This window comes from Dipodomys ordii, unplaced genomic scaffold (genome assembly GCF_000151885.1).
Source record: "Dipodomys ordii isolate 6190 unplaced genomic scaffold, Dord_2.0 Scaffold59, whole genome shotgun sequence".
Classification (NCBI taxonomy): Eukaryota; Metazoa; Chordata; class Mammalia; order Rodentia; family Heteromyidae; genus Dipodomys; species Dipodomys ordii.
The window spans coordinates 2,832,571-2,849,030 of NW_012267275.1; the positions used below are offsets into that span (position 1 = coordinate 2,832,571).

General features: G+C 38.1%; 1 protein-coding gene across 1 annotated transcript in view; it reads left to right on the plus strand.

The window, feature by feature from the left end:
• The first annotated feature begins 3,513 nt into the window (after positions 1 to 3,513).
• Positions 3,514 to 16,460, plus strand: part of Fam81b (family with sequence similarity 81, member B) — a 40,558-nt gene continuing 27,611 nt past the window's right edge. The window contains exons 1-3 of the mRNA XM_013022024.1: positions 3,514 to 3,523; positions 3,938 to 4,035; positions 7,284 to 7,348. Of these exons, the coding sequence (XP_012877478.1) occupies positions 3,514 to 3,523; positions 3,938 to 4,035; positions 7,284 to 7,348 (173 nt within the window). The remainder of the gene's footprint in view (positions 3,524 to 3,937; positions 4,036 to 7,283; positions 7,349 to 16,460) is intronic.

Genomic DNA, 16,460 nt, shown 5'->3' on the forward strand with positions numbered 1-16,460 from the left:
GCTTTATAGGGAGGGAGACTTGGAGATTATCAGCTTATAACTGATAGGCAAGTTCACCAAGGTAGTGACTACAGCATGGAAAGGTGGGTGACTATATCAGTTTGCTAAGGTGTTTACAAGGACATAGGACTTCTGGCAGTTTGCCAAATTGTGATCTTGATCACCCCCTCAGGACAAACAGAGATAAACCCAAATCCCATGAAAAAAAGAGTTCCAAAAAAAAGGTAGGTGATGCTTTCTGAATCCATGTGAAGCAATAGTTCAGGTAGAAACCAGCCCTCAAACTCTGTCTGATGCTACTGATGGGGCCTGCATTTCGAGCTTGGACAATGTAATTTAGAAATAAGCACTTCAGGGAAGAGCTTGAGAAGTACAGTTTTAATCAAAATTACAAGTGTTTGGAATGCCTGATTTCGGTGGTTCAGGCGTTTGTCAATTAGGCTGCCAAAATGAAATGTTCAAAATTATAACTTTCTCACAGTTCTGGAGACTCAAAAGTCCCAAATCAGGATGCTAGAGGACTTGGTTCCTGCTGAGGGCCATCTTCCTGACTTGCAGGTGGCTCCCTCTTTGCTGTGTCTTCATGTGACTAAGAAGGATCTATGTCTTCTTAAAAGACCACAGTACTATCATCAGGACCCCACTACATGACTTCATTGAAGTTTAACTTCATCCTAAAGACTGTCTCCTAATGTAATTATCTTAGAGGTAAGAACTTGGGGAAGTGTAAACAAAATTCAAAAGCAGCAAAGAGGTATTTTTCCCATGTAGAAGAAGAACAAATGAAATGATGGCAGGAACATAATGTTCTGGACTGAGAGGATGTTGTCTCTAAGGACAGTTATGGAATGGCTTTACCAAGGAGCATTGCTGGTCACTGAGGAAACAGGAGAAGAGCAGACTAGGTGGACACAGGTTCACAAAGGTCTATTTATTCTGTGAGTGTGTGTGTGTGTGTGTATGTGTGTGTTCTTGTGAAATAGAAAGCAAGGCTTGTCAGCTGAGAAGAGTAATGATGGCAGTTTGAGGTTAGAGGGAAATGAGTGGGTGTCATCTAGGAGATCAGGAGGGTGATAAAGTAGATATCAGTCAGATGAGGAGGGAGTGAGGCAGAAGGGTTGAAAGGAGAAAAAGGAAGCCCAAGAGTCTGCTAGCAAGCCCTGGCTGCTTTGGCCCAGGCTGGGTGAGGTCAGATCAGCTGAGGGCACATCACTTGGCAGATACAGTCAGGCTGCCAATGGCCATGTATACTCCTTGCGTGCATTCAAAGTAGGTGCCCCTTCCTGAAGACCTTTTGGTTACACCTGCCACAAACTGCTCTACTACGTTTTGTTACAATAAGATGCTTCTTGGCCTATGTCTGAAGTTTTGTATTGGGAAAATCTAGTGTTATGTGAATGGTGCCCCCTAGTGATTATACTGTTCAATGATATATATTGGATCTGTCCTGGATAATTCTCAATACTGACCACCCAACTCCCTTTCTGAGACCCCAAATCAAGATTATTGTTCCATCTCCATATCAAAACCATCAGAATATAGTCATTTTTAATCTTTTAAGTTAGAAATGAAACTTCTTTGGTTTCTGCACTTTTAGTAAAACACATTAACACTAGATTAGCAAGCATCTTTGAAGATCACTGATATCCAGGAAGGTTTACACATACATATTCCAGGTAGTATGAAATCTATGGTGCTATACATTTCATGCATCATTTTGTGAAAAAATGGACCAGCCATATTTGTTTAGAGACAAAACCAGTTAGACTTTCCATTTCAGTAGGACACATTGATCCAGCCAAATACCCCAGCTGATAGGAAGGAGAGAGTCTAAAAAAATATATTAAGTAAAGTCAAATCTACTTGTTTCTTTTCCTTCCTACAGACTCTCTGTATCAATTTCTTGGATAATCGCCCCCTTATGAGATTGATATTATTCACACCTTTTATGGAGGAGAAAAGCTGAGGAATGAAGAGGTGATATAAAATAGCCACTAGTTTGAGTAGTCACCGCTGCAACTCACTCTCTTGGAATCTGTAGGCATCCCCTCTAAGTTACTAGAATGGGCTGGCTTCCTTGGTGCTAGGTAAAATCAGGTATGAGGTGCAGTGAATCTTTGGACAGTGGAAACCATGAGATGCTGCATCTCTAAGCTTAAGAGCTAAGCATAGTTTTAATGTATGGATTTTTTTGTTTTATTTTGTCGGTTGTGGGGCTTGAACTCTGGGCCTGGGCACTGTCCCTGCACTCTTCAGCTCAAGGCAAGCGCTCTACCACTTGAGCCACAGCGCTATTTCCTAAGCATAGTTTTAGAGAAAAGATTTCTGAAGCCAAAATCATGGGTGGATCTGTGGATCAAAATTTGTCATTCAGTATCATAAATGAAATGTATCTTTGGAGCAAGGTAAACCTAGTGTAATAATTTGTATAGTAACTTAGCCATTAGAGAGACAAGTAAGATTAATAAAGTGTGCAAATTCTAATCCTGAACTCAGAAAAATATTTACTATTCTTGTGTCGGCCAGGCCTGAGGCTTGATCCCAGAATCTGGGCACTGTCCCTTGAGCTTTTTGCTTCAGGCCATGGTTCTAGCCCTTGAACCAAAATACTACTTCTAGCTTTTTTGCTGGTTAATTGGGAAGAAGAGACTCAAGGATTTTCCTGCCCAGGCTGGCGTTGAACTGTGATCCTCAAATCTCAGCCTCCTATGTAGCCAGGATTACAGGTGCCCAGCTTAGAAAAATACTTCAAAACTATAATAATCATTTTGCAAGGTAACTGAATAAAACTTTGTCTATGGAGCCAAAGTCCAATAATTAAAATTATTTAAGTTCTTTACCTATGTCTTTTATTACTGCTGCATTATTTGTGACATTCTCCTAGTGAGGTAGAAGAGTTCATTTTCTCAACTGTGTGCACAGCGAAGGTTTGGGGAATAAGGTAGTGCTTCATTTTCTTTTCTCTTTTTCAAATTGGATGGAAACTGATCTCTTTTCAAACAGCAAAACTAACTTTACAACTTTGGTGGGGGGGGGAGGATCGGGTGGGGGGAGGTGGGGGGAGTATGAGAAGGGATGGGTAGGGGAAACAAAGAGGAGGCAACAATGCTTGATAAGAAATGTACTCGTTATCTTGCCCATGTAATTGTAACTCCTCTGTACAGTATTCTCATAATAATAATAATAATTTAAAAAACCTGAAAGCAGGGGAAGCCACTTCTTACCCAGTATGGTAAGAAGGGAAAGGCCTAATCATTTCCACCACAATGAACATTAAGGAAAACCCCCTGCTCCCCTACATCCAGGGATTTTACGACTTTAAGTCTGAGCTTGACCTGCTTACATCACAGATTCTTCCTGCAGTCACAATGCTGCCGAGCTACCCTTGGGAAAATGCCTCAGAGCTGAAGACTATAGTTTGGATGTAATCAAGATTGGTTTTCTAAGAAAAACAAGCCTCTGATCCCTTTCAAACAATAATCAACAAAAAAGAAAGCTGGGAGATCAAACATCATGAGTGCAGGTACTTCTCACATAGATTACTAAAGTTCTCTAAATTGCTCACAGTTTTCTATCTTACATATTTATTATGATATATAAACAGAATGACACATTCCAAGCAGGATTCACAGACTACTTGGGCACCACAAGATAGGAGATTATTCCTCATTGTTTTACAATAGTTTGATTTTAATAAAGATTCTAAACAGCTTTATAAGTACCTGTGAGGATTTTCTTGGCTAGCTGACTATGGGTGTGGTGCAAGTATGGGGGAGAATTGGAGTAGGGGGTGGAGGGAAAAAGGCAAGTAGAAAACAGGAAGTCTCCCTTTCAGTTTTGCCACATGAACAGAAACTACTTTCAACTTAAAAAAATATGGCTGATAAAGTTCCACCTGCCATAGTTCCTGATCGGATTCTGGATTCTGGTTGCCTAGATACAGATGTAAACGAAAGTGCTTGGCCGGAGGCAGAAGAACAGCAGGATGAACCTGATGGCACCCTTCCTGGCTCAACAAATTACCAAGAAACAAAAGCAAGTACTTGTAGATATTCATATTTAATAATGGAATGTTCTGCTTGGCTTCTTTAAAGCACAGTCATTTTTTAAGAGTGTTTCACAGGATCCTAAAAACAATGTGTGTTGTTGTTTTTTTTTCTTTTCAGTCTTCCAGCACTTTGTTTATTCTGCCTTGACAAAGGAGACTAATGAAAGGAAGCCTAAAAACCAAAGGGATCTCAATCTTTTAATATACAGTAATGACGTTTTTAAATATGATGATGATTTCTTTGTGTGAAGACTCTGAAGGAACATGATTAGCTCAGGGTGTATATTCTGTCTTTAGCAAGAAAAGGAGAATTTTAATAGAATTTTATTAGAATGCTTCCTTTATTTCGGTACTTAGATTGTCCTCATTAGTTGGAAACACTACTCCAAGCCAGCAGTTTTAGACAGTGTTTGGTAACTTTCCTAAGACCTGACTTATGGACTCAGTCTCACAGAAAGAGCTGGCAGAGAGCTAGATTAGTAGCAAGCACTAATTTGAAGGATCTATTGACTGTCCCACACACTGACTATGTAATTTTAGTGATTGTTTAACTTCGGTTTCCTCTCTGATAAAATGAGTTATTTTGGCCTACTGTACAAAGCTATGGGATATGAATAAGCTACTTTTGGATGAAGTGCTGGCAGACAGAAAGGGCTACAGTGTGATCATTATCATTCATGTGGTAATAAACAAGTCTATTACTACCCGGATTCTTCAGTTCTTCGCCAATAAAAATCATCATTTAAATTCTTTCTATGATAAGGAAATAAGTTAAAGTTGCAGATGTCATCTGAAATGTAAAAGTAATTATACCTACATTACAGTACTAGTGGAAGAATGAAAACACATTTTATACAGCAATGGCTGTATAATATAAATCCATAAGGATTATAGCATTTTAAAATATTATGGAAAAAGATTAAAATTGACTCAGAGGAAAAACTGAGTAATAGCTACCAAATTGTTTGACTGTGGAATAATTTCTTACATGTAGTCACATCCTAGCCTGTAGGGATAGGATAAAAAAGCACTCCTATACTCAATTACAGAAGTTATAAAAATTTAATACTCTCAGACACATAAAAACTTTCTTTCTAATAAAAAACAAATTAGTTAAACGACAATGGTAATCCCTTTTCTCTGGAACTGGGAGAAGTTTTTCTGTTATCCTTAACTTTTGATATTTTTCTAGTATTTCCTCTACCATGTTTCATGTTTGTCACTTTGAAACTAACACCCCCAAAATTCACATCAGAGATATTTTTAATAAGATGTCATTTGTGGTCTTCCAAATAATACCTAAAAATTATACAGTCACTGGGGACTCATGCATGTAATTCTAGCTACTCAGGAGGCTGAGATCTAGTGGATCAGATTTTAAGTTCAGCCCAGGCAGCAGAAAGGTTCACTAGACTCCATCTCTTAAAATAACCTACAAAATAAAAGCAGGAATCAAGGCATGCATCAAGAAGTACAGTGCCAACCAAATAAGCATAAGGATCTGAGTTTAAACCCCTATACAACCAAAAAGGAATAAAGGGGAAAGAAAATTTATAAGATAACCCCCCCCACACACACACCTCTTCATACTCCAGAAAGACAAAGAAAAAGAATAGCCCAATAATTCATTTTGCTTAAATGTAGTATACATACTACTCTTTCATTCCACAAATACTTGAGAGTTAGTGGTTGCCAAACATATAAGGAAAAGTCCAAACATTTGATGAAGAAATACCCAAAACAGACTCATACTGGACCAGCATGAAATAGAAGGAAATAGAAGGCAGTAGAAATAGTAGGAAAGAACTTGATGTAGTAGGTGGGGAGCTCAGGTCTCAGGACTGTGCCAGTAGGAAACAGAAGTGAACATGGTTGGCAGGGATGAAGTCAGCTTCGCTGGGAAGTTAGGATGTTATCCAGCCAGTAGACATCTGAGTGCCCAATGGATCAGTAGGCAGCTTGAAGAAACTATTCGTTTGAGAGCAGGCCAACCCATATCATTGGCAGCTCATTGATTCTATCTTAACGAAGCCTGCTCTGGTTGCCCTCTACCACGTGGGCTGCATCAGGACAGCATGGCTATTGTCAAGTGTCCTTTATTTAATTCCTGGATATCAGAATATGTTCTAATAGCAGTCACCAAACTGGATTTAAGAGAGATAAAATGAGAGCACTTTGTTTGAGGAGGAAGGTTTCCAATTCAATATCTTGGCCCTAAATTAGGAAGTGGTGGTTTCATAGGAATTTGCTAAAGGAGATTTCTTTTTTTTATTTATTCCATGGGCTTTTATGAGACAGGGTCTTGCTTTGTAGCCCAGGTTGGCCTCAAACTTGTGACCTCCTGTGCCTCCTATGTGCTGAGATTATATCAATGTTCAGTCACAATCATTGTGAATCTCAGCACAGCCTGCCATTATTTTAATATGCAGTAAAGTAAAACAAGAAAAATACTCTAGAAACAAAGTCTATTTTTAACATATAGAATACCTCTCATTTTCTGTCTAACCCAGTTGAGTGACTGGCTATTAAAACTGTTTTTTTTATTTATTCAAGTTTTAAACATTTCAGTGGATGCAAAACAATGAGTATCTTTGATACCCTTTTTCATAAAATCCTTGCCAAATGAAACTTAACTTTCATGCAACAGAACTTTCTAGAAGTACAACTGTAATGAATGAGAAATTCTCAGCTAAGTGTTCATATGGCCAATGGTGTTTAATACTAATGCACTATTGATCTGTATCCTTTGCTTTTATTTCTCATTAACCATAATAATCTGACATAACCATAATAATCTGAGTTTCTTAGAGTGTCAAATTGCTTAGACAGACTGGTTTTCTAGTTTGGAGCTACATTTTAAAAATGAGCTGATTCCCTGAGGAAATCGTCATGTCAGGAATAATTCTCTGTGAAGACTTCTTTCAGAACTCAGTCAATAAGCACAGGATCTTTCACAAAGGGATTATCCAGGAATAATCTATGGCTTTCAAGCTTTCTACAAACATTTCCCTTATGTAATATCAAATCTATGAAGTACAGCTCTGTAGTATTTCTCCAGAACTTTAGTTTGATTTTAGTTACTAGCAATACAGCTGGGGTAAGTACAAGACGAACTAAATTGCTGATTTATGGCATGCATTCTGTTTAAAACTCAACAGAACATTTAAGGATAAAATTATTATGAATACTCTGGGAAGCATCCAATGGTAGTTTTTAATTACAACTTTTGTTGTAGGTAAGATTTTCTCCAGCCAAAATGTCAACCAAGAATGCTACAGATCTAGTTGAATATGTTGACAGGTAAGTATATAAATGACTACAGATCTAGTTGAATATGTTGACAAGTAAGTATATAAATGACTAGTTTTTTTATATACTGCATTTAATGATTCAGTGAGGGGTGAAAGTGTTGGAGTGTGACCTTTTGATTCACCCAAACTAATTCTCTACCTTCAGATAAACCTAAACCACCTCAGGAAGATGAACCTTTCCATCTAATGGGCAATCAGGTTTACTGCCTTCTCTTTAAGTGACTTCCTTAGTATCTTACAAACATGGATGAAATAACATCATAGATGCAAATAGGTGATATATGATAACATCAGTTAATTATGACTTTCAAAACAAATGATTCTGGTAAAACGTCATGATCACAACCCAGGAACTATGTGAAATTAATCATCAGAAAATTTTGTTTCTACTATTGACCATGTTATACCTGGAATGAATTCAAGAGCCTACAGAAGGTGAAAATCTTGGCATCTATAATAATATTATTGATGTATGTATATTGTGCAGCAACAGACCCTAGACTCAAGTTTATAAATTAGTGATTCAGAGGCAATGCCTATTGCCTTGAAGTTCCTCTCTCCAGCACATCAAAGGATCATTTGGTATGGTGTCCCTTTAATATTTCCAGGGCATTTGGGATTTAGTCTCAGCTCTTTTATTAATTTGCTCTGTGGCTGGAGTCAATTCACCAGGTTTTAGCTCTTATTTCAAATGAAGAGGTTGGTCTAGAGGTTCTCTGGGGCCTACTTCACATTTAAAATAATTCTCATTCCAAAATATATATCATAACCACCAAAGATAACCAAATAAGTGACATGAATCAATCAATACAAAGAAAAAATATTTAAATATTAGACTTGCTTTCTTTTGTAATCACTTTTAACAATGTAAGTTTTTATTGCAGTTAAGAATTCCTCTGTTCTTTAGCCAATTAAACTTAAATGTTCCAGTAATCCAGTATTTTATGATCCCCATGACTTATAATTGCTTATGTGAATATGAGTCTATAATTTAGAAAAAGAAAAACTGAATTTAAGAAAAGATTGTTTCAGGAAGTGGTGCTGTGGCTCAAGTGGTAGAGCGTTAGCCTTGAGCTGAAGAGCTGAGGGACAGCACCCAGGCCCAGAGTTCAAACCCCATGACCGACAAAGAAAAAGAAAAAGAAAAAAAAAAGATTGTTTCAATTAGCATCATTTTGTATGATCATATGTACATAGCTATTGAGCTGTTATGATTCTCTGCCAGGACTATCCTTAGACATATACTAATTATTACAAATGAGGGAAACCAAATGAACTCCAAGACATGGAAACAACAGGTCTGTTTTTGTTGTTGTTGACTTTGATGTCACCAACTAGTATCTAGTTCTTTTTTATTTTATCTCATTTTTTCCTTTTTCTATTGGTTTACCCCTGGCAATCATTGTCTTTGATTCTGGTCATGTGTGTGTATGTGTGTGTGTGTGTGTGTGTGTGTGTGTGCGTGTGTGTGTGTTAAAAGAAGGACAAAAGATGACCTCACAAAACACTATGTCAGAAATGAACTTTACAACTTCAGGTGGGGGAGGGGTGAGGAAGGTGATGGAGGAGGGAGACCAACAAAGGAGCGGGTAACAATGTTTGACAAGAAATGTACTCATTACTTGTGTAATGAGTGAAAATGGATTGTAAATCAGGCGCTATGGACTCATGCCTGTATCCTAGCCACTCAAGAGACTGAGATTTGAGGATCATGGTTAGAAGCCAGCCCAAGCAGAAAAGTCCCCATGAGACATTTTTTAATTGTCAAGGTGATGTACAGAGGGGTTTCAGTTACATAAGTAAAGTAATGAGTACATTTATTGTCAATCTTGCTACCCCTTCCCTCAATTTTCTATTTTCCCTTCCCCCAAACCTCCCCAAGTTGTACAAATTATATGTATTTTGCTGCTGCATTGATTTCCCCACCTTGTCCTTTGTCTCATCGTTCTGTTGTTCCCCTTCCCTTCCCTAATTCAAATAAACACATATACAATACCAGGGTACCAAAATCAAATACAGTGACAACAGAGGATATACCATACAAGGAAGAGCATACAAAAGAAACAAAAAACCACAGTACATTAAAAACAACAACAACAAAGAAACCTCTTGTGTCCATGTCTTAGTGTTCATTTCACTTAGCATCATCTTATATGGTCATATGTACATAGCTATTGAACTATTCTGCTTAAATAATATTATCCTAGATATATACTAATTATTGCAAGTAAAGGAAACCATGGCACCTATGTTTCTTTGGATCTGGCTTTAAGCTTCTGCGACACTCTTATCTCCAATTAACTACTCAAAAATCAGAAATGATTGGGCATTGGTGGTATAGTGCTGAGCATAGCTGCCTTCCAAAAACCAGAAATGGAGCTGTGACTCAAAGTGTTAGAGTGCTAGCCTTGAGCAAAAAAATCTCAGGGACAGAGTCCAGGCCCTGAGTTCAAGCCTCATGACAGACAAAAGAGATCATTTTACAATGTCAAAGACAATAAGTGTGGTCCACACAAAAATAATATCACCTAAAGAAAAGATAAATTCACTAACCCTATCACCTAAAGAAAAGATAAATTTATTTCCACCTAATTCCATGTGACAAATGGAAATCATTCTTCTGACCTATTAATTCCAGTATAAACCCAAGTGGCTTTGTTTGGCACAATCATGAACATTTAGGAAATAAGAAAACAAATTTCTGAAGCCAGCTGACAATGGCTCATACCTATAATCCTAACTACTCAGGAAGCTGAGATCTGAGGATCAAAGTTTAAACTCAGTGCAGGAAGGGAAGTATATGAGACTCTTATCTCCAATTAACCACCAAACCAGACAAAACAAAACAAAAAACCAGGAAATGGAGCTATGGCTCAAATTGTAGAGTGCCAGCCTGGAGCAAAAAGAAGCTCAGAGACAGGACAGGCTTTGAGTTCAAAACCCAGGACCAGAACAGACAGACAGACACATGTGCATAGTTTTTGATTTCTTGGATCTTAGAGAAATTGAAACTAAGGCCAAGAGGTGAAAAACTCTGAGCATAAGGAATATCATTAGGCCCCAATATTCATTTCTAACTTTTTCTGTTTCATATCCCTTTTTAAAATATCTAAACCATATATCTATTTCTCTTTGCCATCTGAGCTAGTTCCTCTTTAATCCAACCTCTAATCTCTCAGAGTGGGCTACCAACACTATAAAGGCAAGGGTTGTGTAGTCTTATGCTTTCCGATTCTGCTTCAGCCCATCATGGCACATTGAGTATCAGTTTTTGATGAGCAGTGGTTGACAGATGTAATGGATACTAAAGGTAGAAAATTGAGTTGTAAGAGCTCTGCATAAAGCAGTAGTTATGGTTGCTGACTAGCCAGAAAAGCAAAATAGAATTGGAACACTTTAATCATCGCAGAAAACATTTTCAATTGACATATTTAATTCAATAAAAATAAGCATTAAAAACAACAGTTTTTAAAGGAACTATACCCTTTAAATCATAGCATTCACTGAAGGGCAACAAATGTGTAGAATGCAAATGGATACTTAGACAAAGAAAAGTCATTATCAACTCATTAAACTACTGAATGCATGCTAAACATCCCAGTGGTTCAGCCTTACACACATGTATAGGTATAGTTAATGGTGGTACTCAGAACAAATAATAGTATCTCCTTACCCTCATGAAAGAAAAAAATCTAACAGAAGCTGAACTCAGTGGCTCATGCCTATAATCCTAGATAGAAGAAATCTGGTTTGAGACCAGCCTGGCTGAAGTTAGCAAGACTACCTCAAAAAAAAAAACAACAACAACAACAAACAATTTAGCTGTGGTGGTACATGCCTGTAATCTCAGATATTTAGGAGGAGGTAGAAGTAGATGCTTATGCCTGGCTAAACAAGGCAAAAGCATAAGGCCTGTCTGAAAAACAGAAAAAGCAAAAGGAATAGAGATGTGGCTCAAGTGGCAAAGTGCTTATATCACAAGCATGAAGCATGACTTCAAACATAAACCACAAAAAAAATAAACATAAGAGGTAATGCCTATAGGAAAACTCTTGGCTTTAAATTTTAGGGGAAAATATCAAGCAAACTGGTGAAGCTTTTACAAGGCTCTTCTTAGGCTTAAGAAGATGGAGAAAACCCCACACATTACCAGTATGATTAAATGTTACATCATATCAATAATTCATAGGGGTAACCAGGCAATGAAGGCAACATTGTATAGAGGTAGAAAATAGTTCTGATTTATACATGGATTCATCAATACACAACGAGCAGATATCCACAGATTTTCATTTAAGCTTAATTGAGTGGGAAAAGAACAAACTTTTTCCTTATTCATTCCCATCTGCTGATGGGAGAGCATTAATAGAAGCCAGGAGATCTCAGGTGTACTCTTAAGTCTTCCTAAAATCAGCTGGGAAAGCTTGAGAATAAAGATTCATCTCTCCTCTGAAGAAAATCTCTGTTCTATAAAACAGGGTGTGGTTTCAAGTGACAATGGTGAGCACTTGCTACTTCTCAGCTCTGCCCACCATTTCTCATCACCATTTCTCCATGTAATAAAGTGGGTGGTAAAGACTTATGAACATATATTATTCTCCTACAAGATTTAATTTTGAGTAGAAAACAAATCATGCTCATAAATCTCTTATTTTATTTTGACTCTCCTGGGGGAAAATTGCTCACATTTTAAAGATTGTTCCAGCCCTATGATTCTTTGGTCTTCAAAATCTTCAAAACTATTTATTTACTAAAAGTAATATATTTACTACTATAGGCTAGCCACTCTCTTAGATGCCTAGAGAGTTGCCAGTGGACAACTTAGACAAAGATCCCTGTTTTGTGGAGCTTGCCATGCAAGGTGAAGAGACACTCATTGCTGCCCATGTGGTCAGTGTAAAGCTGAGAAATCAACATTTGAGACAAGACTAGGACATGAGGACATGGACATGTTCGTTTGCCCAGAGAGGGCTCTTGTTCATGTCCACGTAAATACCTTATGAGAAATGTCTCTAAGAAATGCAAATGGGGTAAGGATGGCAGCAGTAAAATGGACAAATATACAAACTTGAGCTGTGACAGTGTCAGTATTAAAATCTGGATGGGATTAATTCTGAGTCTTTCCTGCCCATGGGGCAGTCTGTATTTCTAAAGTCTGTTTTTCTAAAACAAAAAGTTCAGAAAAATGAAAAGTTCTCCCAGCTGGAGCAGTTGTTTGGGTTGGACTGTGGTCAGTACATACTTCTGTAATTCCCATAGGCATACAGTTTGGGAAGATAAGGATCTGGCTGACCGGCAAAGAGTATTAACTCTCTGTAAATCAAATGGGAAAAATAATAAATGATTAATGATTTATTCTTTGGCATAGAATATGAGACACAGGTGTCAAGATTTTTTTTCTTAGTACAACAGCAGGCATTGTATTGCATGGTGATTCATTGTTTTTGTTACTACATGACAAAGACAGACAATTGCAATGAGAAAGGAAGACCAAACTCAAGAGAACCAGTAAGCATTTCCTTCCCATAGAATTTGCCACTGCCATTAGCTACAGCACAATGTGGTCTGGCCATTTTTCCCCCATTGATCTGAACTGGACATTACCCACCATGTCTCCCAGATCTGCACAGGTCCTCCCACTTTCTCTTCCCAGGCCTGTCTTCATACCAGTCTAGCTCTTCTGAGTTCACACAGCCCCCACTCTCTTGGCCTCACATGGAGACCAAGATAAAAACACACACCTGGGGCTGGGAATGTGGCCTAGTGCACTGTAAAGGGCTTGCCTACCATGCATAAAGCCCTGGGTTTGATTCTTCAGTACCACCTGAACAGAAAAAACTGGAAGTGGTATTGTGGCTCAAGTAGTAGAGTGATAACCTTCAGCAAAAGAAGCTCAGGGACAGTGCCCAGGCCCTGAGTTCAAGCCCCAGGACTGGCCAAAAACAAATTTAAAAAAAAACACCTGACAAATAGGGTAGGCTTTATGGCAATGTGTCTCAAAAGGACTAGTAAACATGTTAGGAACTCCAAACTACCTGCTATTGCAGTTTACACATATTTATTTATACATGTGAGTCAGATGTCCACCCAGGACATCTTGATTCCCATATCAGAAAGAAAGCCAGTCACACCAGGTCCACCATTAATTGTGCAATTTTGATTAAAACTTTATTGAATGTGAAGCTTGCCTCAAAGAATGCCTTTCACTGGAAATATCTACAATCAATCTTTCTAGTGTTTTGGCTATGCTACAATTTCAACTTATCTATTTTCTAGACCCTTCCTCAAGCAGACTCTGTGCTGCCCAACCCCTCTGGCCATATTCCTTTTTTAGAGCATGCTCTTGAATTGCCTCCCTACTTCCAAAGATCACTCAGTTTTTCACCACTGATTTTCTTTTAATCAACAACAGAGGCTTCTTCAAAATACACCTGTTAGTTTGATTGTAAGAAAAGCAATGAAGAAGCTAATTTTTGTCTATCTCCTCATTCCCTCATTATCTTCTTTATACATTTTTGCAAGACTGCATTCAGAATGTAAATAGTAATAAAACAGATGAAAAAGAAAAACGTAAAAATTTCTGGGTCTTTACCCTTTTGTGCTCTGAAAGAGGCTTGAAAGTCTTCAAATGTTTGTCTTTGCATATTACAGATTTCCCAAATGGTCATGAGTATCTCCTAATTTAGTGCTCTCTTCACAAGGACAGAACAGGTAGCAAAGTGAGAGGCTCGTGTACCAATGCCTCTGCCAGCTACAGCACAGCTGGTGTAAGTCACACCAAACTGCAGAGAAACAGAACTCAGAGTTTGTGGAAAATCTGTTCAGATTCAGTTGTCAGCTATACAAGCAGAAATCTAAGCAAGCCCAAACCTTTCTCTGAAAAATCCCTGCAGAGTTCTTTCTCCTGTGACTCAAACCCATCTGGATTAGTCTGCAATATTCATTTGTGTAAGTCCCATTAATACAGCATATTAACAGAGCAGTTAGTTGCTTTTTTTATACAATCAGGGTGGCCATCCCTTTGTACTGGTGAAAGATCTTAGGTCATATTCTTTTGGTGATGATTTGAATAATAGTATCTGAAACCTCTCTTAGAAGATTAACATTGAGTTTGTTCATCCAGCTGTTGCTTCAAAAATGGCACTTGGAAAACATTCCCTTTTCCTTATGGCAAGGGAAATTGGGAAAAAATACAAGCCCTAAGTCTGCTTTATAGGAATCATGTCAATAAAACTAAATAGAGTGCCACTTACAGCTTCATTAAGCATTATTAACAATCACAATTAACAGAAATCCAATTAACAGAAAATTTAGGTATTAAAACTTCAAAAGAGGCCTTCATTTAAATATAAAAACATGTTTTTTTAAAATTAACCTGACAACTGGGTGCTGGTGGCTCATGGTTTAATTGTACCTACTCAGGAGGCTGAGATCTGAAGATCAAAGTTCAAAGCCAATCCAGTCAGGAAAATCTATGAGACTATCTCAAATTAACAACGAAAACCCAAAAGAGGGGCTGTGGCTCAAGTGGTAATGTATCAGACTTGAGTGAATAAGCTAAGGATTAGTGCCCAGGTCCTGAGTTCAAACCTCGGTACTGGCCTATTTATTCATTTATTAATGAATGACTGAAAAAATTAACAAACTAAAAAGGAAAAATAGCCTACAATACAGTATTTGTATATGTCCTTAAATATCTCTATGGTTATAGGCAAATACCTTTGTATGGAGGCTCCATGCATTGTTTCCAAATGAAAACAAGAAAGCCAGCTACACAGGCAGGTGGCAGGCTGACAAGTAAGCACAGATAGTACCTCTGTTCCACCTCTGCTGGCTTAGGTCTATGCCCTTATTGTATTTCAAGATACAGTCTTGTTATCAGCTTATAGCACTGCCCCACCTCCAACAACAATGCACCCTGGATGGTGGTACAGCTATGTGACACTAGACTCCCTGCCCACTGGGCAGGTGTCTCACTTATCTCAGAACTTGCATCCACACAGCAAAGTTGGACCTCTTGGTTCTGCTTAAAGAGCAAGCAACTGAAGACATTTGGCTGTGTAGTGGTAGAGCATGTAATTCCACCCTCAGTCTATTTTGCTTTCCAACTTGTCAAGCTGCTTCTGAAAGTCTACTTGAGAGCTCACATTTCACACTTCACTTTCTTATATATCCTCAATGGTTCACATGGCCAGTCTTAAACACAGCAGTGGTTTTTATTCCTGAACATATAGCAACCACTTAAGTGCTGGCTCAAGGTGCACATTCTCCAACCTACCCCAAGATTATGATTTAGTAAGAAGATTGTAGAGACAAGAACCTGTGTTTTAAGAAGTTATCTGCCATTCCTAACCCCTCAATACTCATTCAAGTGTTTCTACAAGAAACTCTGAGTTAAACTAAGTTTCTTGAAGGATAGAACATTATATTGTTATATATGACTTAGACTAGAGTCAATATTTTGTACTTATTAACATATAAAGTTGGGAGTTACTAAAGATAGAGTGCTTTTAGTTGCATATAACAGAAACTATACAAAACTGGTTTAAGGGCAGTGATTAGGTTTGATAACCAAAAAAATCTGTCTATGATTTGGTTAGCTTGGTGGCTTAACTCTATCATCAAGCAGCAGCAGGTGTTGTCTATGGTTTTCCCGCCCATCCCCTTTCCTTCATGACCACACCATGGCTTCAGCAATTCCAGTCATCACACACAAACACAGCATCCAGTAGAGAAGAAGAAAGTTTATAAGAACCCTAATGCTTGAATCTCCTTAGCTAGCATTGTTTCACATCCCGCTGCCTAAGCCAACTGTATCTCTGCCCAGCATAAGGGGACCACCATAATTACTTTAGGCCCTACTAAAGGATGTGAGACCACCCCTTTCCCTTTCCTACTATTTGGTAATCCACTGTAGGATAATAGCTTGATTCACCCAGAGCATCTGGTGATGCTCTCATTTTTGTGTTATTAAAAAGAGCTTTAAAAAAGGAAAGCTAGGCACTGGTGGCTCATTCTTGTAATCCTAGCTACTCAGGAAGATCACAGTTCAAAGCTAGCCTGGGTATGAAAATCCATGAGACTCCTATCAATCACCAAAA